The 27799-nt window shown below is 43.8% G+C and overlaps 1 protein-coding gene across 1 annotated transcript in view; it reads right to left on the bottom strand.

Moving 5' to 3' along the window:
• The window catches only part of SFXN1 (sideroflexin 1), a 240733-nt gene that overhangs the window by 35813 nt on the left and 177121 nt on the right, over positions 1-27799 (bottom strand). The window contains exons 7-8 of the mRNA XM_069652426.1: positions 23820-23947; positions 16814-16863 (exon numbers count right to left, since the gene is read on the bottom strand). Of these exons, the coding sequence (XP_069508527.1) occupies positions 16814-16863; positions 23820-23947 (178 nt within the window). The remainder of the gene's footprint in view (positions 1-16813; positions 16864-23819; positions 23948-27799) is intronic.

Here is a 27799-nt window from a genome sequence, read left to right as displayed (position 1 = left end):
TAAAAATAGACATTGTGCACCATTCGGTCTACAAATCCCCGTTTCTTAAACAGACATTTACAGGCAGAATGGCGCACAATTTCATATTTTTTGACACACAAATGACCCAACTCAGCCCCTAGAATTTTGATATTATAGAACAACTGTTTTAATTGTATACCATTAGATTTACTATTTCTACTTCTCCACACCACCAGCTTACTTTCTACTGTCATCTGAACTCCAGTTTAGTAGCACATAAATTCAAGACTACCCATCCCAACTAGTTGTAGTTGCCCAATGCACAATCACACACCATTACATACATCTTTATCATCTTACTCAGACACTCATGCACACAGCACACATACATTAAGAACCCTCCAAACCATACCTTTATTTTTTTCCAACAGACCCTAAAGAATGCCTACCAAAAATAAAGTCCATAGAAAGCAACGGAGAAGCAGAGCAAATGAAAATAGAAGTGTCCAAAACAAGCATCCATCCCTAGCAGAATTTGTAAAAAAAAGTTCAAGTAAAACAGCTAATACAGTCATTTAGTGAAACAAAACAAGCTTCAACTACAGAAACTTTGCCTCCTCTATCAAAATGTAAAACGAACCACAAGACAATTAACAAAAAATCAGCTACCACTACAGATAAAATTGCTCCTATGAATCTTGATATAGTGCAAAGTAAGCATACCAAAAAAAGTATTTTAGCAAAAATGCTCCATAACAGAGTCCTTCAAAAACGTATAAAAACAGGAGAGAAATCAGGCTCAACCCTTAAAACCTATCGTAGGAAATTAATTTTAGAAGTGTTGATACAGTGCAATCCTTCTCAAAAGAAAGTTATTTATTTTAGTGTTAAAAAAAATGAAATCACTAACAAAACTAATTGACTAAATTACAAAAAAGACTTCTCAATAAACGAAATGTCAACAGAAATAACTTCTGAAGTATCTGGAGGTGAATGGAGTCACACTACGAGCACAGAACCATACTTCAATGAAGAAGCATAGAAACAAAAGCAAACAAATACAATTGCCATACATAGCAGTGGACGAGGTTATAAAAAAGAATACCATAATACTTAGAATTACCTCCATTCAACTGAATCAGAACGTCTAGTATACAAATGGCCATGCACGTCAATATGTAACATTCCCAAAAAATCTTTCAAGTCTTTACGCCAATTCCTCAATCAATATGTGAAAGGCAAAGACAAAATCAAAATTAAACTACTGCAAAATATGGATACCTGTCCAGTGCACAAGTACACAAGACTACAAGGACATTCATTGGCCTGCATTTCAGGACCTACTTGCAAAACCACCTTCCATTATATCAAAATGATATCAACACATCATTCAACTATAAGAAATCTAGTCTATAAACTGTAATATGCTAAAAGTCCTGCTTTAGCACTAGTCAATTTAGATAACATTCTTCTACATGGTACAGCAAAAGACCTACTTGAAGAAATCAACTATATCCAGAAAAAATATTTTGGAAGTGAAAGCCACTTACAGAATGAAATAGCTTTAAAGCAAATTAGCAACAATTCGATGCATGGCAACCTTCTACTACACACATACAAAAAAGAAATACTGAAATGTAAAAGTATATCTGCTGAAATAAACCATGTGTGTGCATGTTGCCGTCGAACTTTTTATAAAAGTAACACAAAAACTGTAGACCTAACATACAAAATAGAAGACAATGAAGATTCTAAATGGTTTGAATTAGCGCTCTACCTTATAGCAGAAAAAAAATACGAAATAACTGACCCCTTTATACTTTGCAGTTACTGCACTACAAAACGTGACAACAACCAAACTCCTTCACGTGCCATCACAAATAATTTGGAATTATTTCCACTACCAAAACCCCTACAACAACTCAATTTATATGAGTGCATCATAATTCAAATAGTGCAGCCATTTCAAGCAATAATACGTCTTCAACCAAAAACAGCAAAATTACCTCCCTCTGAATTAGTGAAAGATATTCGGGGAAAAGTAGTGCATTTACCATTAGATCTAAAAGAAAATGTGCACACTATAGGAGTGCAACGTCCAATGGAGCAATCTTTAATTATCTTAGTAAATGGTGTACCTACAAAAGAATTTGGCAACAACTGATAGATTTACATAAAGTTAGACAAGCCTTGCAATATCTAAAAGACAATGAATACTACAAAGAAATTGATATTGAAGAAAACTTGAAGGATACCACTGAAATAATGCAAGAGACACAAGAAGCTGGTCAATTTGAACTTCTAGATCCTGCTACAATATCCAATACTTTAGACCATTATACAATTCACCCATTGTACTCTAATGACACCATAGAAAATGCACTAGAAATGTACCAAATGCGTCAAACAAAAGGATCACCAATCAGCATATGGGAAAAAAGTATAGAAGCACATGCTTTTCCTCTACTCTTTCCTACTGGCAAAGGAGGAATGTAAGATGATAGACCTATTCAAATAACAGCATCAGAATACCGCTCATTACGGATGTATTCTGAAGATCCACATTTTGTCTAAATCTGGGAATACATATTCCACCTACTCTTTGAAAGTGAACTAGCAACTTTATGTTACGGAGTTGCACACACATTAAAATCAGGATCCCACTTTCAATGAATGTCAGCTGCACAATTATTACAAAAAGTGCAACAAAAATATGAGGTTTTACAATCAAATATTACAAATCTATTAGCAAATATGCATGGTACTAAAGAGTACTGGTTTCCACATCATGGAGATGTACGTTGTATGATCAGAAACCTTAGCCCGCCCACTTGGTTTGTTACATTAAGTTGTGCAGAATATGCATGGGAAGATTTACATGATTTCCTACGCATATCAAACAAATACAAAACAAACATAGATATACTAACACCTGGAGAACTTTGTTCTCTAGATCCTGTTAATGTTTCAAAATATTTTCACCATTGCTTCATTGCTACACTTTATTTGTAATAAAACTGCTCCTCCCCTTGGAGAAGTGCAACACTTCTTTTGGAGAAAAGAATATCAAGCCAGAGGAGCACCACATATCCACATGCTTTTATGGATTAAAGATGCTCCTAAGTTTGGTCAAGATAGTGATGGCACTGTTTTACAGTTTATTGAAAAATATGTCACTTGTGAAATTTCATCAGAAGCAACAAATAATGATCTTCATGCACAAACTTTACAGTTTCAAAGACACAAATGTGGCAAATATTGTCATCGCAAATACAAAATCAAAGGGAAATACTATACCAAATGCCGCTTTGGTTTCCCTAGACCGGTTACAAAAACAGGTCAAGTGAACAACTTCATGTCTTCAGTTAGACATAGTGTTAAAGGTAAATCACCTAAAAATACCTATTACATAAGAAAAATATATCAAGGATTACAATGCAATCATTGCCCACTTATGGAATGCAAACATAGATGTGCAGTACATTGCAGACAATTCGACTGCAGTTGCACGATATGTTACAGCATACATAACAAAAGCAGAAAAAAGAGCTCCAAGACCTCTGGAATGACCTGTAATCAGACAAAACACTGTCTCAGAAATTATACAGCTTGGGCATAAAAATGCTCTCCCATAGAGAATGAGGCTCCTATGAAGCAGAAGATTGTTTAACTGGTACTGCTTTGTATGGAAAATCTGAAAATATAGTATGGCTAAGTCTTGGTCCTGCTAAATCTAGAAAAAGTTCTAAAATCATACAAAGATATAGAAACAATAGCCAAACATGATCCCAACAGCCAAGACATTTTAAAAAACAATTTACTGGACACATACTACCCAAACAAAAGTACCACTTTGGAAATCATGTGTCTATACCACATAGCCCAAAACTTCACATGCAAAAATAATATTAAACCCGATGGAAAAATATAGAGTGACAAATTGTGAAGGCAGCTTAGTAAAACTCACCAAACGAAATTTTATTAATCATATCAAATTGTCATTAAAGACTCCTCAACATAAGGAAGTATATTGCATGTCCCTGCTACAACTCTTTAAATCATGGAGAAAAGAAGAAGACATACTAGATAACTATGACTCATGAAGACACTTTCAAAGAAAATGAATGCACTATAACTGATGTAAACTTTACACAGTACAAAACAATGTTGCACAATGAACAGCAACACGAAGAAGAACTCAAGGCCCAACTAGATAAGGACACTCCTGACAGTCAACCTTCTGTAACAGGAAGCCAAGAACCACTGGGCGAGCCACTAATAACAAATGAGGCTGAATTCGCTATGACAGAAGTAGAAAACACCATGTGTCAGTATGAAGATAAAGAAGACTTAACTATACTGCAATCAAAACTAAACAATGAGCAACGTAGCATTTTTCAAGAAGTAACATAAGAAATTGCACATGGTGTACAATGTGAAAACAAAGAATGCAGCTGTCAAAATTACCAACCTATACTACTGTACGTCAGTGGTGAAGCTGGTTCTGGCAAAACATTCTTAATCAAAATCAGTAAGTTCCTTCAACAATTGACAAACAACAAACTGTCAGCTGTTGTCACTGCCCCCACAGGTTTAGCTGCCTACAACATAGGCGGTGTCACTTTACACCGATTACTACTTCTGCCAGTAGAACACCAAAACAAATTGGACTATTACAAACTTTCTACAGAAGCTGCAATGGAACTAAGCAGAGTATTAAAACAAATGAAAATGCTACGAATAGATGAAGTGAGCATGGTCTCCAACCTAATGTTGGCTTTGATTCACCTCAGATTACAAGAAGTACTCAAAACAAACTACGAACAGCTCTTTGCAGGAAAACACTTTTTTTTCTGAGATCTTCTTCAATTGACACCAGTGAAAGGTGAGCCTATTTTTAAAACCTTAGAACACAAACTCTGCAGTAAAACGGTTGGCAGCATAGGAAATGTCAAACTTTGGCAACATTTCCAATACAGATAACAGAAAACATGTGGCAATCTGCAGATCTGACTTATGCCAACATCTTAAAAAGTATTAGAGTTGGTATACTATCTCAAGAAGCACAATCAATATTGAAAACCCGGCGCATTCATGCACTTTATGGAGATAATGCATGTGCTAGAGATGTTATGGAACAATTAGCCCACAAAAATGTCAATTGTATGGCCTTAATGCCAACCCTTGCAAGCTGTTTCAAATTCAATGAAACAATGTTAAAAAAAGAAATGCAACCAATATTGGAAATTAGCGCCACAGATAAACTAGACGTACATGATATACTACTGATGTGTGAACAAGCTACAACAAGACTAAATAGTTTAGAAAATTCAATCTCCAACACAGCTGGATTGGAGAAAATATTAAAATTATCCTTACATTTCAGAGTAATGCTTATACGTAACCTTGACGTGGGGCCAAGGACTAGTTAATGGAGCACTGGATAGGACGCTCAACAGCTCGATTCCTTCTCTTCAAAAACATGTATGTACGCAGAGAACAATTTTCTCTAACTCTTGGATACGCAGTCACCATTCATAAATCACAAGGTCTTACCCTAGACAAAGTATTAAAAGACATTGGTAACAGTCTTTAAAGAAGGCATGAGCTATGTGGCACTATCACGCTTACGTACACTTGACGGTCTATTTCTAATCAACTTTGAAGCAAGTAAAGTAAACGCTGATATTCCTTGCATTTTAGAATACAATAGACTTTGTTCACTATACACCCCCCCCATCTAAAAACATATCCTGTTCCACAAAAAGTAAAACGTTGTAAAAGAAAACTAAATCAAACAGAAATACAACAGGATATCACTGCAAATCCTCCAAAGAGAGTAAACAAAACTAATACTTCATCAAGTACCACAAGCAAAAAAGAACCAATTAGGGAAAGTAAACCAGGTACTTCGTCAAAGAAGGAAGACAAACTCAAGAAAAAAAAAAAAAAAAAAAAAATCACTCAAGAATTACCTGGTGTATTTAAACTCTCAAATATAATTGGTGTAAATTGCTATGCAAATGTAGCAATGAATATTCTATTTCAATTACCAATTGTTGACAACATATACTTACACAGTACAGACCAATTGTGTTTGCAAAGGTTAGTACTTCATAGAAATGCAACAAACAATCCTAATAACACATATAGTGTTTATGGAATAAGACAATTGGACTTCTGTGCTGGACTGGTGAAATTCACTATAAACTCACAGGAAGATCCACAAGAATTTCTAATGTACTTACTACAAGTACTGGAAAACAAAAATATACCTATAAATGAAATCTTCCAGATTTCATACATGGGGAAACGTACATGCACTCTCTGCAACAATGTGACACAAGAACAAATCCCCAATGGACGCTTCGTATATATATCAATACCTAATTGTGAATCCATTCCATTTCAGCAACTTGTACAAAATTCAAACCATGGTAGATTATGTTCTACCTACAATTCGGATAATCGCTGCACCTTACTAATACAAACACATGGTAAATACGTAATACTAATGCTTTTACGTTACAATGCAGATGGTACCAAAAACAACTGCAAGCTGACTGGATTCACAAATGGTCAAGTATCACTTGGTAAGAAAACCTTCACAATAGGTATAATCTACCACGCAGGAGCCACAACCAATTTAGGTCACTACAATGCATATATAAAAAAATAATTGTGGATGGTTCAAATGTAATGATAGTGCCATTACTCTAAAGCAGAGATTACCAGCAAATCTTACAAATGCTCATTTAATCTTCTTAAAACCAAAATGTATTAACTAAACTATACTTAAACCTTAACTAAACTTCTATTAAAAAACTATAAACTGTTAGAATATGCCAAAAGGTATCTAACTGCCCCAAGATTCTACAACAACTAAACAGATAAATTAATACTACTAAATTATATAAAAAAATAGATAGTTATAATACGCCAACTGGTATCTAACTGCCCCAAAATTTTAAAATATCCAAACAGATAAATCAATACCACTTCATTATAACAAAACAGACAGTTACAATATGTCAAACAGGTATCTAACTGCTCCAAAAATCTGCAACAAGCCAATACTTGGGGCATTAGCCAGAAACAACAAGTGAACACTGAAAACAAACAAACAGACTGCAGCATAACAAAAAAAGGTTTTTTTTTTTTTAATCCAACATGGATTTTTTTTCTCCCACAGACCCAATTATTTTAGCAACAAACACAGAAACTGAGCAAATTGCACAGTACACTGGTTTGTAATCATCTAAATATGAGGGTCATAAAAATAAAAATGTTGATTATTCAATGTTATAAGTCATTACAAAATAACAATACTAACATGATCTTTTCTTTTATCACAGAAATAAACAAGAAATACATGTACTCCAGTTACTAAACCAAACAGTAAGCATATTTATAATAAGTACAGCCATCGCAGCAAATCACACCCATATTGACTTATAACTTCAGTGCTTATAAATTTGGTCTTGTCCATGCTCCCAAGACTCTATGCCCTGGCCACAACCACCGCAGTATATCGCACCCATAGAGTCAAACATTTTGACTATGCCATATGGGCACTTTTAATGTCCGCGGACATGAGGAGTGTTCTTAGAACAGTTTCAACTTGCTTGCGAACTGTACGGACAGACATACCGTCCTCAAGACACACCCATTTCGTTTATTTTCGAACATATCAGTACACCGTGTGGGTTCTTAGAACAGTTTCAACTTGCCTACGAACCATACGTACGGACGTACTGTACTCAGAACACCCCCATTTCATTTATTTAGAACATTTCAGGACATCAGTGTTGTCTGCGGACAAATCGAACACAACAAGGAGATCTACCACCTAAATAAATACAACATTTAACCAATCTCTTACTCCCCCACCCTCCCCAAACAGTCTTACACACCAAACTCTACTAAATAGCATTTCTCCACCAAGTTTCACTGCGCTGTCCGCGAATTCAAGATGTCGGGCGTTCCCGAAAATCTGACGCGCTTCACGCTCTTCGCCGTCCAATCAGCGAAAACGTTGCATATCCACGGACATGACGCTAGCCGGTTGGCCAATCAGGACACTGTCCGCGGACCGGACATAGATTATCTCTAATTTTTTTTGACCTATTTTTTGCTCATTTTATAAAACTACTGGACAGATTTTCACCAAATTTGCAAAAGCACGCTTTCGGGACCAAGCCGCTACTCCTGGTCCAAATTTGGTGAAAATCCATCCAGTGGTTTGGGCTGTAGGCGTGAGCAAAGTTTTTTCCCCATTCAGTCTATGGGAAAAAAGAAGTTTTGGGACCCCCCTTATAACCTTGCCTCCCCCTGGAACCAAACCTCACCAAACTTTGCAGAAATATTCAGAGTGACCCATATACTTTTTTTGTAAAGTTTGGTGAGGATTCGTCCAGGGAGAGCGAAGTTATAAGCCACCCAAAAAGGGCTCTTCCTATGGAAACAGCAACTTAACCAAAACTACCGTTGCTGTGTAATATATCTCTGTATACGCATTAGTTAATACAACTGATTACTTCAACATCAATGCATCTGTCCATTATAAGAGTGAGGATGAACCAGCCAGTACTCAAATTGTATCTGTCTAGACCGCCTAACTAGTACTATTTCTGATAGACATGTTTTATTGTGACAATTGTGTCAATTTATACCATGTCCTCCCCGGATTGTCACGAATCCTATTGGGGGCTTACCTCCCCATGAGATCACCAGACAGAGTACCACCCCGATGGGGACCATCGGGTAGCGGTCTCATCTCCCTGGCCCCATAGAAAGGGGATCCCGCTAGTAGAGAAGTGACAACATCCGGGGATTCACCACAATATATTTGTTGTGAACAAATCTAGGTGAGAAGACGTTACTCTTCAAAGATCTTGACTTCAGGCATAATGATATCCTTGCCCAGTGTCACAGCTGCAGAGCCTTGATGAACAAAGAATACATATCTGGTCTCTCCTTAACATGTAACTTTGGTATGGTGCTCAAGTTTTACAACGCACAGCTACTGCCTTCGTCATGGCCCTATGGTGCAGACAGGCAATCAGAATATTGTTGCATTCAGTTGTGTGGGCAGTGCATAGGCTCAGAGTATGGAATGAGTGTAAAACAGAAAGGGTAATTTGTGAGATCTGCAGTATTGTTGCATTGGTCGCGTCACAGGTTCTCTGCAGCCTTCACTTATCTTAAGAGAATTTACAGGGTGCAAGACCTCCTTGGAGGAATCTCCCAGGGGTCATCTCCCAGGGGTCAAAGCCGCTCCAAGTACGTTTACTGGCCTAATATGATGAGAAATAAAGTTGTGAGAAATACGAGACAGGATTGCTGGGTATTATCAGCTGTTGCAGCTCTTAATCTTTACTTGCTGGGTGTAGAAATAGTGCTAAGTGGAGTGTTTTGAATGAATGTGAATGGTATGTGGGAGACAGAACTTATACTGGTCCAATTCTTTTGCAAATCTTGTGGCGACAATTTTTTCGTGGGTGGTGGCTGAGAGGGAATAGGCCGTTAATCATTACTTCATTTATCTGATCTTGTCACATCAGCATTTGTTATAGGCCTAGTAGTGGTTGTTTAAGCCTTTACCAACTATGTTGTGTTGGGTGCATACTTGATATTGATTGGCGCTGGTGCATCACTGGTGTAGCGACCATTGACTGGGGAGGGAAAGGAGGTAACCAGTGGATATCTGTCCCAAGCAGTGTGACCTTGAGCAGAGCACAGTCAACAACAGTGAGGCAGGTTTTAGTATATTGGTGGATTTGGGCTTTGTAATGTGCGAGAAAATTTTTTTTAAAAAAGTAATACAAAAAAAAAAGTAATACAAAAAAAAAAAAAAAGGACACTGCCATGTCGTTAGTATAGATTTTATACGATGTGGTCCGTTGAATGAATTTCTCTACACACAAGCTTATGTTGCTTCAAGGAGTTGGGATCTAGTGGTTCCTGGGCCCATCCCATTTCCAGAGGGTTAGGTGCAGAGTACTAAAACTGCAAAACTAGAGACACGCTTTAGTGGTTGGAAGGATCGGATAGGTGCCGGGACATTTAAAACCCTGGCACTGTGAGGAAGATGGAGATCTACTATAACCGACGCGGGCGAGAAAGCAAGCTGCAGAATGGGACAGGAGAACTCCTACTGGCACCATCACGAGAAGCTCTGAGGTAGAAGGTACGCAGCACTGAGGCATGCAGCAGAAGACCCTGTTGAGAGGAGGCCAAAGCACAGCGAGTACCAGAGAGCAGACGTGACGCCAGCCGGAGAAGGTGTCATGGTGGAGAAACCGAAGACTACAGAGAACGCCGAAGCAGCAACAAGAGGCTGGTGAGCCCAGAGGGGGTAATTGGGACTCTAGGGCACCGCAACATATAGCGCACACCGAGGAAAGAGACCTTTACAGGGCGACCCCGCGCAAGGGAGCTGGGACGGAGAGTGCATTGCAGAATGAAACGGATGAAAGGGGGTTGAAGACCCATTGGCTGAATGAGTCAAACTGTTACGAGTGGAAAAGTCCTGGCAGGAGAGTATACCAAGCAACCTGGGACCCGCACTCAATTATAAAGTGAACATTGAGAAAACCCTGGCAGGAGAGTATCCCAGGCAATGAGATTGAGAGTCATCACCCGCACCAATTTGCAAATAAACTATAAAGATCAATAAGAGGAAAGACAGCCTCTTGAATGGATGAAATCCAGGGCAAAGGAGCCAAGTCCTCTGGACTGGAAAATTGCATATTCTGAGAAAGAAAACTGTGCTTTCAAGTTGTAAAGAATCTGAGAAACTCAGGGGAAGGGGACTCTATCCTGAGATTTGTGGAACCTTTTTACCTTTGCACCTTTTGGAACTTTGTGTTGGAACAGTGGAAAAAACTACAGCTGGCCAGTGGAAAGAACATATTCCTTTGCACTTTTATTTAAATTTACCATGTAAGGGCCAGGTTAGGATTTTGTACACAGGACAGAGAACTCCATTTTTGGACATCCGGACACGGACATCCTTTAGTATTGTTGAGGCAGGGAAACCCCTTGTAGCGATAGGGCAAGATGGGTCTTTCCCCAACCCTCCTTTCTTTAATAAAAGTCTGGAGCAACCATCACAATGCCCCTGTGTCCAAGACGTACTACTGAATCATTAAACGCCCAAATTCAAATTGCTTATTATAGAACAGTCTTTAAAAGGTATTACATTTCTCAACAATTATTGACTACTAAGTTCTTGCTCTCTGTTGTACCCAAACACGTGTCCACCTGCATCACCTTACCCATTAGGTCAAACTTTGTTTCAACAGTTTTCAGTGCCATCTCAACCTCATCACACTGTGCGTGGGGTTCTGTATGGAGAGTGTTCACTGAGTGTAAGAGTTTGCCCACCTATAGTCATGCCTTCCTCTTACTGTCAGTTGGAGGTGATTAATCAATCTTTTATAATGTGCTTAATACCGAAGTACAGTCTCTAAGTGTGGGACTGGGATTTCAAACCAGTGTTGCTCTGCGCAGTCTTGATTCAAAGACAATCGCATTGCCCCTAAGCCATCCTCCCAAATGAGTGTCTCATTTACCAAATCTTTCTTCTGGGAATATGCTATGGGGTAAAAAAAAAAAAAAGTACCAATTTGCTTACTTGGGCCTCAAAAAAATTGCTGGTAGCGAGACCCCGGCATTGATAAACCAAGAGGACTTTTGTAACTGCACTCCTGTTTGCTTCACAAATAATAGGATGTGGGGTCTGGTCAAGGATGCCAGGAAGCCCTCTTGATCGAGTTGTCAAATTCCTAACCATTTGTGCCCAAAGCACTAATAACACAATGATAGGGACCCAAGCAAAAGAGATGGTCAGCCTCCACATGGACTAACTCTCAGAGGGAATAAGCAAAGGAATCTTCCTCCACGGGGACCTTAAAATTGAATTGCTCAAGTCCACTAACCAATTTCGTACTTGATGCCTGTTCCATCACTGTCCAGGTCCTTCTAGCCTCCACTGCTACCACTGCTGCTCCACTTCAGGAGTGCAAAAGATGCCAGCCTGGTCCGGGAGTCTCAGTGTGCTGCCCAAGATGACATAAAAATGTGTACTTCCAAATCTGCTTTGGCTTTTCAGCACCATATGAACGCCTCAGTGAAAGGCCATTTCAGATACCAGCAGCTACATGCACACCAGTGTATTGTTATGTTAAGTTGACTTATACTGCGCACCGTTAACATTGTCAATGGAAGAATTTTCTAAAAGGACAGCCTTATAAAGGCAGGTTCAAGACCTTGTACTGTGCTCCTGTACCATCTGTTTATCCCCGGTTTATGCCTACCCTTCAGATCTAGCACCATGCACATGCCTTCGGACAGTGGCCACATGGTGGAATGAGCTCTGAAGAATTTATGTTGCCAACTATCATCCAGCAGAAACAGTTCTGGTTGGACAGTGGTAGTGGGTCCCAAAACTCTTCCATGCCTTTTGGGAAGCAGAGGATCCACCATGACAGAAGGGCGTAGGCATGGTCTACATAAGAGGGATGGAATCATTTCTTTAGACTCCCTTGCCCATAGATTCTAATAATGTCTACTTAGTAAGGAAGTGGAAGCTGGTTGCCCTTAAAGTCATCGTACAACTGCAGATACCACAGATTACTGCATGGAATGGTGTAAAGTCACAATTTTCAATATTATTGGACAGTAACTGGAATCCAGATTTGCTTTATTTTGAAAGATTCTCAAGATTAGGGAGTAGCTTTCGATTAATTTTGCACAGTATGTCTGCCTTGTTGGCCTCCGAAGAGGTCACTAAAGCATTCAGTTTCGGGTATTGAATTAATGACAATTGTTCTGCTTAAATGGTGCGATTTCGTGTTATGAGTGACACATTGCACAATGTTTTGCTGGACTTTGGACAAATGCCACCTGACCCTTTCAACGGGAACTATCCCCTCTAATGTTGGGATGAGCAAATGGTACTGGCAAAAACTGCAATGGCTCCCGTGTCTTATCTTCAGGTCCTGATGCCAAAAAATACAGACAAGACACGATTTCCAGAGGGTTTTGAGACAAATGTCATAAGCTGATTTTAAGTCACCATCAAGCCACTCAAGATTGAAATATTGACACTGAGCATGCCTCTGGCAAGGTGCTCATTATGATAATTGCTCGCAATGATGGATAGCACAGTAAGCATGACCTCAGGGGTGTCCGAATGGACCACAGGATTGCCAATCCAATAGGTACACCTACTCTGAGTTTTATTGTGGGCTTTGGCCCCGGAGAGGATGACTTCAGGGGTTTCCAGGCTTCACTAGCAGTATTGGTCCTGCTGATGTTTAGATAACAAACATTACTAGAGATGTGTAAAGCGCAGGTTCACCCTCAGTGGGATATACATTTTTTTTCCTTCATATGAGCACATGTACTTTCCTGTTTGGCGGAACAAAAGAAACCGTGCATGCAAGAACACGCCTTCACTCCTGACAATAACCAATCATTGGTCAAAAGGGGGGGGGGGGGGGACTAGTCCCTCTCACTCGCCCAACTTGCTTTTTGTCAGCCGCCATCACCCTATAAAGTTAAGAATGTATAACAAGTTTAGTAGGTGTGTGGTACAAGTACTTTGAGAATCTCAAATAAACAGTCGGTGTAGAACTACAAGCTAAATGTGACGGTAATAACATTCTGGGTGTTTTGCCACATCTTTTCTCTCCATAAGCTAAATGTTGAAAGGTGGTATATAAGATATATATTTCAAGAGATTCTTCATCCAATAATGTGGTTAATCTTCATTCCACTTTGATGATTGATTAGTAATACAGATATTACATAGGATATGTCTAGGATAGCCAATGTCTAGCTATCGTCACAGAGAGCTCAATACGTACTCCAAGGTTTAGCAACTATACAAGGGCTTGTATTCATATGTTCAGGGACCCCAAGACTGTCCCTCTCTCACTCACCCATAAGAAGCTCATCCCTAACCCAGGTGTCCTCAACTCCCAGGTTAGGAGCCATCAAAAGTGTAAATAGTAGAATGTGGTTAACTACTAAAGATGTGTTGCCTTTTCTGACCAGACACCCTCAGTCTTGCCAACTCTACTTACTTGATCCACATGTTATTCTTCTAAAAGGGGAACTCCACTTCTGTTCTTTCTCCCTCCAATGCATCATGTTACTAATAACACTCACCCCCACCCTTTGATGTTACTACTACCCCACATTTCACACTAGTAGCCCACCCTCCACAATACTACTTCACCCTTCTTTCAGTTTGTCACTTCAGTCATACTTTGCATCGCTCCTAACCAATCCTTCCTGTCCGCACACTTACACAGCAGTACTACTTGATCTCACAAACTAACACCTTATATCCTCCATAAATCGGTTCCACCATCCACTAGACTGTTCTACCTTCTTATGGTCTCTTCTCTGCCATTTCCCCCTCATCTGACTTCACATAAACAACTGACAGTTCCTGCGTTCTGTTCCTCTATTATCTTCCTACATGTCATCTGATTGGTGGTCTGTCCTTGCCCAATTAGGTCCATTCTTCCCTGCCTGAGTAGTTTCACAAATACCACAAGTTTTAAATACTGTGTTAAGGCCTGCCCATCAGCTCCATGTGGCACCACCGCAGGGCAGCAAGCACTACATAAATAACACATTATCACTGTTCTAGGTCGTGCTGGGTGCTTTGGCGTTTAGCCTCCGAGGTAAGAATCGCCCCCCCTTGGAACATCTGATGCTAAAGTCTCTTGAGCTCTAGTAGCCCCATTAGGGTTAGCTCCTGAATGCCACCCCCCCCACACAGCTGCCATATAATACGCCTTAGACTATGGAGCTCATCCTCTGCTCTGGTTCTTTTGCGACTCTGGCCACGAAGAGCATGTATGATATTACTGGAGCTCTGGAACATGGAGGTCCAGCATTTCTTTTTCCTGGTCTGCAGTTTCTTTGGTTGAGCATTTTGGGTCCCAGCATTGGGTGATACGTTCTGTTAATGCATACAAAGAAGCTGCTACTGGGGATCCCCCTCCACCCCCTCAACTACACAGATCATCCACAATATTAGGACTGGCACTCCAATCCACCCCCTGCCCCCCCCCCCACACACACAGAGGTGTTCCACTGTTGACAAGAGCAGGGTACCGGCCTTGACAGAGAATTAATTAACATTGCATAATACACAGTGCTCCAGGCAGCTTTAGATTATTCAGTCAATACTTAACCATTATAAACCAGGCTGCACATAATAGCATTAGCACCCTTGGACTAGCCAAGAGTTCAGTGCTCAGAAACTCAACACAATGATCAAGTGTCACCTATAAGGATATACAGAAGATATGTGTTAAAATAGGGTCCCAATATGTTGAACACAGGGTTGGAGAAGCACAGAACATGTGAACAAATTCAGTCTGTAACAGTGGTTGAGAACTTCATACCATGAGAGTTACATGTGTTTAACTGTGCAGGTGTAAAGTTGAATCTCCAAAGGCAATACAAATGCTGCCTGTAAAATCCAGACAAGCACAAATTTTGCCGGGAAAACATCCAAGACTCATTTGAAATGTTCTTGTTTATGATCAGTCCTTCCCATCAAGTCTCAGAAGACCATCTTTGAAATGTGCACTGCAGTGAATTAACAGACAAGATACAATAATTGTTCCATTTCATTTTTATTAATATTGGCAAAAAAAGATTTTACAACTCAAACTATGGATAGCATTATTTGCCTAGCCAATCCCCAATTTACTGCAGATGTAGAAACAAAAGACCACTGAAGGCACATTAAATAGTTGGTGAACCATGGCAATTCCAATCTATTCTGGAATTTGCTTATGAGGATTCTAAAAAGCAATCTATGTTTAGGATTGTTTTAAATCAAACATTGTTTGATTTTTATTTGGATCTTAAACCTGCAGCATATTTCTGATCAGATCTGACCCAAGGTTTGAATTTCTATCACATGGGTCTTGTTAAAAAATGTGGGACACCGAAAAAAAGAAAAGCTGTTTAGTCTCGTAAGATCAGGGCCTCGACTATTAAATGTAGGCTGCCATCTGTTTGTCAGTAACAAAATTGAAGCTTATGAAAAAGTGGTCTCAGGAGATATTTCAAAATTACAAAAGTTGGGACTGCTAGGCCTCCTTGATTTGATGCATATGCCAGCTTTTGATGCATTTGTCACCTTTTTTAAAAGGAACAATCTTGGCCACTAATTAGAGCCGAGCAAGTAATCGAGGCACGCTTATCAGAAAATGGTGCTAGGGGTTGAGGTAGGAAATAAGGAAACAATCAGCGTTGGTAAAAAGGTGGAAAAAGGCACTATATTGTAGCTGAAAAAAATCATGAGAAGTAATAAAAAAAAAAGTTTAAGCTTAAAGGCAAACACATTGTTCGGAGATCCATTGACCAGAGTAAGAAACAAAAAACTAAAAACGTCTGCAAATTAACTGTATATATCAGGATTCTGGAGGAACCTGCCCTTCTTTGAAGTCATTTTACCTAGTTTAGATGACATGCAGATACCAAGTATCCCTTTTTTTAATACCACCTGCCTACTAGACATGTACAAGTAGCCATTTTTCACAAATCACAAAAGCCAAATAGACATTTATTTCTGTGCAGTGATTCTCTGTAAAAGTGGAGATATTCAGTGTACATTAATATTAATGAGGATTCCAAGAGAAACATGGATAAACTGCGCTACGCTTGCTTGAATCTTGATTTAAAATAGTCATCAAGAAAAATCAATGTAAAATGTTCCAATCCTAATTTGAATTAACACATATTATAGTAACATTAGATTGTACGCAACAATGTACATTAACTCAGAATAATAATTGTTACAATTTGAATTTACCTTTAAAAATGCTTTCTTTTCCAGCGTATTCATTAAAAATGGAGGAATGCCTGAAAAAAGATTATGTTTAATGGATAATAAGAATTTACTTCCCATTCCCCTTTTATTAGTACTCAATGCAAGTAGCAATTCTAATGTAGGACACATACTAATGCACATGATAAAGGCTCAATATTCACAATAGCAGTAACCCGACATTTGCTTACTATTATACCAAGCAACACAATTTATTGAAGATCCACACTGCTTATGTAGACAAGGCATATGTTAAGTGTATGTTTGCAGCCTTATCATAACAGATTTACATGGGTTCTACTGAATGACTATGATATAGTTCAACAGCATGGGGTCTGGCATGGATTCACATGCTCATGAATATTCCCCGTCAGGCCGGGAATCCTCGGTATAGAAAAACAATCAGTATCAGTTTTGTTTCTGATCGGTCTTTCTTAGTAGTAACCAATCACTGGTCTCTGGGTCATACTGCCCCCAGCCAATGACTGCCTTCTCCCTAAGCCCCGCCTCTGGCAGTCAGATTTTTACCGCACGTTAAAGTGTTGGGAGTCCTCGTGCTGTAGCTCTTGTGCTTTTATCAGGAGATTTTTCTCATTTTTCGGTTAAATAGAGCCTCAAGCTCCACCGTTTCTACATCCGATCAACGGGGATCCGTTTCGGAGTTTACTACGCCCCTCAAGGGTGAAGATTTCGTCGAGTTACGCTTTTGGAGGATTCCAGAAGTTCTGAGGCCTACCCCCGACATGGCCCAGGAGAAAGGAAGCTCGACGCCCGGGAAGCTGTTCAGGACCTGCCCTGGATAGCAGCTTCAGAATGTTTTCAAGGAGGACGAGCATTCATTATGGCTCTACTGTCTCCATGAGGACAAGACGCACACGGACAAGGACTGCGCGTTTTGTGGGAACATGTCGGAGCGGACCATGAAGGATCGTCACCTCCGTCTCGCCAACTGGCTGGAAGGGAAGAGCCCGTCAGGCGAGAAGAAGAAAAAGAAGTCCGAGCGGTCTAAGTCCTGTGAGGGCGCCCCGGTGACAGGGGCCCAACAAAAGGCTAAGCACTGCGAGTCCGCGGGCACCGGTAGCGGCGAACGGTCGGGCTCCTTGGCTGCCAGGTAGGGCGCATCCTCCCCGGCGACATCAACCACGAGCCAACGCTCTGGCTCGGGTAAGAGGAAGTCCGAGAACCCGGCGAAGCTTCTGGAGAGGCTCTGGTCGATCTCGAAGATTCCGGCAGAGGGGGAGCGAGGCTCGGACCCTCCCCCCAAGGTGAAGGCCCCAGGCGTCCAGAAGGTGACGATGGCCTTAATTCACCCTGCTAAGACCTCGATTGACGATGTCGCCGCGGCCCTGGCTCAGCCTGTGGAGGCTACACCAGTGGAGGCGCCCTCAGGACCCAGAGTCTCCCTGCCACCGCGGAGGGAGTCGTCTTTCAGGCCCATTGAGAAGACTCCAACGAAGTCCTCGTTGGAAAAGGTGGGAGAGGGGCTGGTGGCCATCGTGGATACGGACACGACCTCTGAAGAAGAGCTCATCGAAGTCGTGGAAGAGGCCCAGCCCATCGGGAGGGATCCCGACGAGAGCGACGGGGTCGTTTCCGGCGCCGCAGGACACTTCGGCGGCCATTTTGTCAGCGATTCAGTCCTTATGTTCGGAGATAAGAACAATGTTGCCCCTCCCCCCGATGGAGGTACCTGAGCCAGACCCAACGGGGGAACTGGAGCCAGGACCTTCAGAAAGTCCACCGCATAAGAGGAGGAGGACGCATCCTACGCCACCTCTCCCACCTCTGCGGCCTGCTCTGCCTTCCCCCCGGTCTACGACCCACGCGGATGATACAGGCACGGACACGGCTACGACAGGTACAGATGACTACAGAGGCGACGACGGGACGGTTCCCCCGTGGCCCCCTGCTCGGGCGTCCCCGCCCGACGAAATTGGATCCTTCCATGCCATGATTTCCAGGGCATCGGAGCTCTTCCAGCTCTGCCCAGAAGAGAAGAAGGAAGGGTTCCTTTACCAAATGCGCAAGGCTAAAAGGAAGACGGTCCTCGCCGTACCGCTTCTTGATGACATTTGGGATGAGGGGCTCGCCCTCCTCAAGAACCCTGCGATAGCGCCGGCAAAGAGGGACCGGTACGAGAAGAAGTACCGGGTCCCCGACGCTGCCCCCTTGTGCCTTCGGGCGCAACCTACCCCGGATTCGGTCGTCTCGGCGGCAGCAAACAAGAAAGCTGGAGAGGGCATCGGCCTCGACATCAACTTCCCCGCCGGACAGCAAGGGCAGGAAGTTGGACACGATGGGACGGCGGATCATCTCATCCGCAGCAACGACTATCAAGGCGACCAACGCCCTGGCTATCGTAGCCCACTACGACAGGGAGTTGTGGTTCAAAATCACCCCTCTGTTGGACTTCCTTCCGGACACCAAAAGGGCTGAGGCCCTTGAAATCCTACAGGAGGGTGAGATTGCTTCGGACCACACCATCATGGTGGCAACGGACATCGCCGACTCCGGTTTCCGTCAGTTGGGCAACAGCGTTTGCTTGAGACGATAATGGCTCAAGGCCACGGATTTCCACCAGGACGTACAAACCAAGGTTTTGGACATGCCCTTCGACGGGAACAACCTGTTTGGGAAGGCAGTTGATGCTTCCCTTCAGGCCATCAAGACAGACACAGACTGCCCGGGCACTGGGAGTGCTCCAATGACGACGGCCGTCCTTTCAGAGCTCCGGAGGCAGACAAGGTGCCTCCAAGGGATCCGGAGTGGCTCCTCCACGTACCGCCAAGCGGCAAGATCTTCCTCCCAGGAAGCCTACAGGGGACGCGGCAAGTCAGGTGGTGCCCGTCGTCATCGACCGGGAGGTCAAGGAGGCAAGGCGGCCTGCAAACAAGATTGAACCGACCGTGGGGTCGGGCCCCCGCCGAAGCACCCCGGTGGGAGGCCAGCTGGCGAGGTTCGTCAGCGTGTGGGATCCATCTCCGACCGTTGGGTGCTGGACGCCCAAGGGCACGCCCTCGAGTTTCAGAAGAAGTGCCCTCGCGGCCATGAAGGAAAATCACGTCCCTCATCTACTGTTGGAAGTAAGGGCGATGCTCAAGAAGGGTGCCATCGAGCTCGTCCCAAAGAGGCTTCGGGGCTCCGGAGTTTACTCAAGGTACTTCCTTGTAAAAATGAAGACAGGAGGATGGCGCCCCATCCTGGACCTACGACGACTGAACAAGTACATCAAGGCACAGAGGTTCTGTATGGTCACCCTCACAGAGGTTCTGTATGGTCACCCTCCAACACGTGCTGGCACAGCTGGAGGAGGGCTATTTCCTGTCGTCGTTGGACTTGGAGGATGCGTACTTCCACATCCCCATTCTAAAAAGACACCGTAAGTTCCTCAGGTTTGTGGTCCAAGGGCGGCACTACCAGTTCAAAGCCCTCCCGTTCGGATTGAAGTCGGCACCCAGGGTGTTCACCAAGGGCCTTGCACCGGTGGCGGCGCGGCTGCGACCTACAGGGGATCCACATCTACCCCTACCTGGACGACTGGTTCATCCGGGCAAGGACAAGGGAGCTCACTGCGAAGACCGTCCAGCTGCTCACGGACCTGGGATTCTCCATCAACTTTCCAAAATCCCACCTGGTTCCGTCGCAAGTCGCCCTGTTTCTGGGAGCCAAGCTCGACACAGTGGAGCAGCTGGCCTCGCCGTCGGAGGAAAGGACCAGGACCATTCTGGGCAAGGTTCAGCGTCTGCTGGCCACAGACATGGCCAGGGTAAGATCTATCAAATCCCTCCTCGGGATGATGTCCTCCTGCATTTATCTGGTGCGCCTTTGCAGGCTTCGGATGCGCCGCTTACAAGAGTTCCTCAAAGCCGCTGGGTCCAGTCGACGGGCAGCTTCGAGGACGTTCCGTCAGGCGATCCGGTGGTGGGGTACCCGCTCCCATCTGTCGGCGGGCACGGACTTTCAGACCTCAGCTCACCAGGTGACAGCGACGACGGACGCCTCCTTGGAAGGTTGGGGAGCACACTCCGGAGATCTTCACGCGAGAGGCCTTTGGCTCCCGGAGGAGAAGTCTCTCCACATCAACATCTTGGAGCTCTGCGCAGTGTTCTGGGCCCTCAGGTCCTTTCTTCCGTCCCTCAAGGGTAAGGTGGTGAGGATCTTCACCGACAACACCACCACGATGTTCTACATCCGGAAGCAGGGCGGAACCAGGTCCCCTGCCCTATCCAGGGAAGCCCAGGATCTGTGGCATTGGGCCGTTGCCCAGGGGATGTTTCTGGTGCCTCTTCATCTGGCAGGAATAAAAAACACGATCGCCGACTCACTCAGCAGAGAGCTGCGCTCGTGCCACGAGTGGGAACTACGCCAGGATCAAGTGGATCGACTCTTCCGATGATGGGGCGAACCCCAAATCGATCTCTTTGCGACGGCGATGAATTCCAAGTGCCGGAGGTTCGCCAGCAGGTTCCCCCAGCCGAGGAGCATGGGCGATGCTTTCTCGTTCCCCTGGGACGGCCTATTTCTTTATGCGTTCCCTCCGCTGCCGTTGCTGCTCCGGCTCATCAACCAGCTCAAGAGGTCCCGGTGCAGGATGATCCTCATCGCACCGGCGTGGCCGAGACAGATCTGGTTCCCGGACCTTCTGGACTTGTCAACGTCCCCACCAGTCAAGCTACCGACGGAGGAAGACCTTCTCTCCAGAGAAGGAGGCACCATTCTTCACCACAACCCGGAGTCGCTGAACTTGCAGGCCTGGCTCCTGCAGCACTAGAGTTTGGAGGGTACGACATCCCGGCCGACTGCAGAGAGGTTCTTGCAAAGGCCTGGGCGTCCTCAACTCTCAAGTGCTACAGACATAAATGGAAGAGGTTCTCGGTCTGGTGCCGTGCACAGATTAACCCTCTGCGGATTACGGCCCCTCAAGTACTGCCGTACCTACTGTCGCTGGCCAAAGCTGGACTGGCTCACGCCTCCATCAAAATACATCTGGCTGCAATCTCCCGATATGCCAGGACTATGGGACGGGCGTCCTTGTGGTCTCATCGCCTGGTGAAAGAATTCATGAAGGGACTATTCCGATCATTCCCGCCGGTGAAGGCTCCTGCCCCAGCCTGGGAGCTTAATGTGGTGCTGACCAGGCTCATGGGGGCCCCATTCGAGCCTATGCATTCGGCGCCTTTGAAGTTCCTGTCGTGGAAGACAGCTTTCCTCGTGGCCATCACCTCCGCACGACGAGTGGGAGAGATCCAGGCCCTATCTTGCAAGCCTCCATACTTGACTTTTCATGACACGAGGGTGGTGCTGAGGACACACCCCTCCTTTATGCCCAAGGTGCCGTTGGACTTCCACCTCAACGAGCCCTAGATGTTGCCAGTTTTCTTCCCGTCGCCTTCGTCGCCAGCCGAGAGGACTTTGCACTCGCTGGATGTAGCTAGAGCGCTGAAGTTCTACGTGAACCGCACGAAGAGTTTTCGGAAGACGTCACAGCTGTTTGTGAACTTTGGGACTGTGAATCAAGGGAAGGCTCTCTCAAAGACTTCCATTTCCAGATGGCTCTCCGGCTGCATCATGAACTGTCACTGTTTGGCAAACCGACCGCTGCCCGGCCGTCCGAGAGCCCATTTGACCAGAGCGATCGCTGCTACCATGTCGTTCCTGTCTGGTGTGCCCCTGCTGGACATCTGCAGGGCTGCGACGTGGAGGTCGACGCACACCTTCACAAGATTCTACTGCGTCGATCGGGACTCCAGGGAGGAGTCCAGCGTCGGTCAAGCAGTGCTGCGCAACCTGTTCGCCTAAGGTGAGCCTGGTGAGGAGGTAAGAGTTGCTTAATGTTGAGTTGTTGTATTGCTTAATGTTGAGCCTGTTGCCACCTCCCGTGGTTGTGCATGTGTGTACTGCTTTGTATTCTCTTATTCATGAGCATGTGAATCCATGCCAGACCCCATGCTGGAGAAGGAACAAGTTACTTACCTGTAACTGTTTTTCTCCAGCATGGGTCTGGCATGGATTCACATGCGAACCCTCCCGCCTACCCCTCTGCGGCTCTTCACTTGGTCATACTGCCACTTTACGTGCTACCAAATCTGAGGATGACTGCCAGAGGCGGGGCTTAGGGAGAGGGCAGTCATTGGCTGGGGGCAGTATGACCCAGAGACCAGTGATTGGTTACTAAGAAAGACAGACCAGAAACGAAACTGATACTGATTTTTTTCTATACCGAGGATTCCCGGCCTGACGACGGGGAATATTCATGAGCATGTGAATCCATGCCAGACCCATGCTGGAGAACAACAGTTACAGGTAAGTAACTTGTTCCTTCCATTGCGACTCCAATACATTACCTTATGCGGACATTGAGGAGCACATAGAAGAGCACAGCAGCAGTGCTAAATTGATAGAATGGGTAATACCAGATGTATCGGCCACCCGATCTTATACAAAGGAGTCCCCAATCAGAGACATTTGCAACCCAACAATAGGTCTGAGACACCACTGATCAATATTTCATGGAACTCTTCATGGAACTCATTACAATCAGGAAATTTGTTTAGCAGGATGTCAGAAAACTAGAAATACGGTGCTTAAAGAGGCCTGCTACTCCGTAATGTATCTATGGCATATCCCGATATATGCAGGAATATTATGCAAAATTAATGCAACTTCTTGTTAACATACCCACAATACATTTAGGAATATTATGCACATGCATTTAATTTCTTGTTAACATGTTGTAGGAACTCTTGAAAGGCTAAATGCAACACATCTTTTTTATGCATCTATTTTCTGGAGGGAGGAGGGGGACACTTATGAAATTTTGGGTTTTATCTTGCATTGTAGCCATGGCATGTTAAGCAAAAACCCATTCAAAGTTGACGCAATGTGTGTCTTTTCATTCCTGCAGACCACCACACATCAGAACTCTGACAGTCTTATTCTAGGCTCCACAATGAGAGCCGGTTATATTTATCGAGCCTCAATCTATACCTACCCATTCCAGGAGCTGCCATGAGAATCCTTGAGATGACCACTTGTGTGATAGCCTGTTGAGCAGCTTTCGGTGACTCCCCTAATCTGTTCTCATTCTCATCTGTGACAGGAATACCACATTTTAATTCCCTGGGAGAGAAAAAGGGATAACCAGGATCAATTTGAATCAGTTTGAAATTATCCAATTAGCCATGGTCACAAAATGAACAAACCGCACCTCAGATGGACACGCAATTGTTTACCAGCTGAAAAATAATGTAAGCCTCACAATAGATGAAATAAAAGTTGAACAAAAATAAAGTAGAAGGAAAACATGAATCTTTCTTTAAAAGGCAAATATTCTCACAGAGGACATGTTTGAACTTTTTGGGTTATCTTCAAGTTTTGAGCTTTTAAACATTAGAACACTTTAAAAGGTTCCATGTATTCACAGTTAAAGAATATTAGCTTTCCTGGTATCCAAGTAATCAGAAAACCTAGGGATACACCAAAGACAGAAATAAGTGTTAAAGTGTACATAGGAAGCCATGTAAGAGGAGTGTAGAAGCTAAAATTCGTTTTGGGTACACATTTTTCCAGCATATCGTTAACCTTCAAACAGAAAAATGACTGATGTGACATAGGGACAGAAGCATGTCCATCTCAAAACATGCTTTTTGGCCATCTTCCCTGGTTTATTGAAACAGGGGTATGCTGACTCTAGCGCAGGACCTGGCAGTTTAGGTGCATCAAACAGCACAGCTGTTTACAAGCATGGCCTCTCCTTTTCAATGATGCAGCACAAAAATGGGAAGAGCCGCAATAGGCGAGAAATTGCAGCAGGGAAGATTAGGACTATGTATTTTACATAAACTACCCTCACCCACTATCTGCTATACTATTGAAGGTCTCCTGTGGCGAATCCAAAGAAGGACTCGGACTAAGTGCCATGTTAATTGGAGGTTTATTTAAAATCAAAATAAAAGCCCATTTTGGCCTACTTCTACAAGGGAACTGTTAGGAAAGAATTCTTTACTGCCCTTTCTCTCCATCTTTATGGACCCCCCCTCCGTCTCCCTCCACCAATCCTTTTGCTTTTATTTTGATGCAGACCTGCTCTTTTTGCAGAACAGTGAAGCCTTAAGCTTCACTGCACTGGCTTTTGCTCATATGTGATGGGGAATCTGACATGTTTTTCAGGCTGTGAGTACTGGGAAACTTTCACTTAGTGGTGTCAAAGTGTCGCTACGTCTGGTTACTTTTGTATCACTTGTGTTAAGATTTTTATCATTGTACAATGAAGCTTACACTGCTGTACAATGGGGTACACTTTTGTTTTGCCCTAGACTAACTCAGGATTCTAAAAGGATAGGCGGGTGACAGCAGTGACTTTCAAATTTTTTGGGACTTCTCGTTTTAGCCGTACAACTGTGGCTAGTGTCCAAACATGGCCGTGCCACATGGTTTTTTGCTTGTCCTTAGTCATCTTATTTGTTAGCCTGTGAGGCCAGGAAAATCCTTATAAGGACTTCCAGTGCCCAGGAAAGCAGAAGCATTTGGTGGGCTACTAGAGGGCTGTGTGTTTGATGGCAGGATGTGGGTTGAGACTGTCTGGTCCCAATGCACAAACTGGTGTCAGTATGCCCGAGTCATATGCATGAGTGTTCCCACCAGTGGTCCTGATTGGACCCCTGGAAGGGTTGTGTGTGGGCTACTTCAGTCATTGGCTGGTGAGGGCAGCTGCTTTTACCTGGCTTTTAGGATAAGAAGGGGACCCCTGCACCTATTCTTCAGAGATCATGGAGAAACCTGAAGGAGCCAAGACTTCTATCCAGCTGTGATACCTGCGAAGAAACCGGAGACCCGTCCGAAGGAAGCCTGGCTACCAACTTGTGCTGCTGTCCTGGAGGAGTTCTGTCTCGCTGAAGATCTTTAGCAGTCCTACAAAGGAGCTGCGACCATGTGAGTGGAGGGAACATCCATTCCTGAAGTCTGCTCGGTACCCTGCAAAGAAGAGCCTTCTGAAGTGTCCCGGGACCGTCCTGTGGCTGACGAGCTCTGAGTTTCGGCTTCCAACGTCACCGTTCAGAGTTTCGACCTGCAACTTTAGGGATCCCCATCTGGCCCTACAATACTCACCTCTGCGATATTCCAGTGCCTTAGCATCAAGGAGACAGGAGGGAAAGTCTGACCGCAGCAACTGCATACCTTTGCGTCGCCGTGCTGCGGTGACAACCGTTCGAAATAGCTTACCTGACCTGAGCCCAGTTCTTAGATGGGTCCTGCATCAAGTTTTGCTGCATTCTTCATTTCAGAGTCCTTGCACCAGCAAAAGACACCAACCGGAGATCAGCTAGAACCTGCAACCCCTACAAATCGAGGACTGATGGCGGGAAAAGTGATTTTGGACCTTCTTCTAACCACCTGCCAAGCTTGGGAAGAATCAGAGTATGGGGGGTAAGTTACAGTGGTTCTTAACTACCACTAAACTCCCAATATAAAAGTCTATGTGTTTATAATAAACTATATTCTAACAATCTTGGCTTTGCCATCGCTTGCTTCTTGCAGGACCTCTGAAAGTTGGGGCTACTTCTGTTAGCTGGTTTTAACTTGTACTCTGACAATTAGAACTCTTCACTCGACCACACAGACCCTACCTGCATTTATTCCTGCCTTACAGAATCTGTGGAACTTCACCTGAACTATTGGGCAAAAGGCCCAACAATTTAGGGCTGTGACTTCTTTTAGTTAGGGAACATTCTCTGTGGACCTAAAGTGCACAATATAACCTCACCTTTGCAGGAGTTTGTGATGTATATTATGCCCTCTGATAAGTGACTGTATATATGCAACCTTTTTTTCTAGTGTTGTGTGATAACTACCTGCCAGTAGTCATTTTCTATAGTGTGCTTAGCCAATAAATTATAATTGTATTTTTTATTTTTATCCTGTTGAAGTGTAATCTGTGATTCCCATTGTGGACCCTTTACAAGCTCACCACCTCTGAAGAACTTAGCCTGGAACGCCTGTCACTGCTACCTGCACTGGTTTGGCTACAGCTCCCCAGAATTGTCCCCGTCACACTATACGGTGGTCGTCCACCAGGCCAGAGTATAGAAAATCAGTCCCAACAGGAAGTTCCCTGCCTAATCAACTAAAAGTAAGGGTGCTTGTCAAAGTATAAAATAAATAGTCTTTACTACAAATCCTACTACCTAACTGGCACTACCACTTAGGTGAGAAAAAAATAAATACATTTTTTAAAAAAGGAGGCCAGAGCAATAGCTTCAGTCTATGACTTCTGCCTGGCCCAATCACCTGGATCTCTTTTCAGTAGTTTTTAAAAGTTAATCAGTTTCTCGAAACAGTTCACAACCTTTCAGCAGGTGTATGTCAAATCTCAATTCCTCACAGTTCCCTCTTCCCAGGAATTTAATACAATTCCACCATTTCCGACTTGGTATTTGACAATGCTCTTGTTTTGTACTTTAGGACTGGCACCCCCCAGGTTCTTGCTCTCTCACCAGTTCTGTTACTTATAAATGGGTGGTTCTTGGGCTTCACAAAGCGCTCCGATATTCTTGCTTCAGCTCAATTTAGGTAGGGTCTCTGCCAGCTCAGGTTCATCAGGCTCCTGCAACCCATGTAGCTTTCCCAGCATCGAATATCACCGTTTGCCCTCCCACCCCTGATGGCGTTACCCCTTTGGGAGTTTTCACTTCCCTTCGGCTGCTTGGCAGCACAAGTATTTCTCGTTCAGAGCTCAGAGATCCAGTCTTTCCATTGCTGTCTGGTCTCGGCAGGAGTGAACATGCCTGAGGCCCACCACAGCTTCTATGAGGTCACATCACCAAGTGAAACAGTCACTTTCCAGTCTCCCCTTTCTCAATCTTGGCTGTTTCGCCAGTGAGGACGTCAGCTTTCCGGCGGCTTGCAAGCAATTAGTTCGCTCTTAACGCTAATGCTAGCTCTGCTGTCTAGCGAGCATCTACCCCTCCAGGA

Source organism: Ambystoma mexicanum, chromosome 3p (genome assembly GCF_040938575.1).
Source record: "Ambystoma mexicanum isolate Mex_15411 chromosome 3p, UKY_AmexF1_1, whole genome shotgun sequence".
Classification (NCBI taxonomy): Eukaryota; Metazoa; Chordata; class Amphibia; order Caudata; family Ambystomatidae; genus Ambystoma; species Ambystoma mexicanum.
Note: the sequence above shows the minus strand (reverse complement) of the source record. Positions and strands in the feature narration are given on the sequence as shown.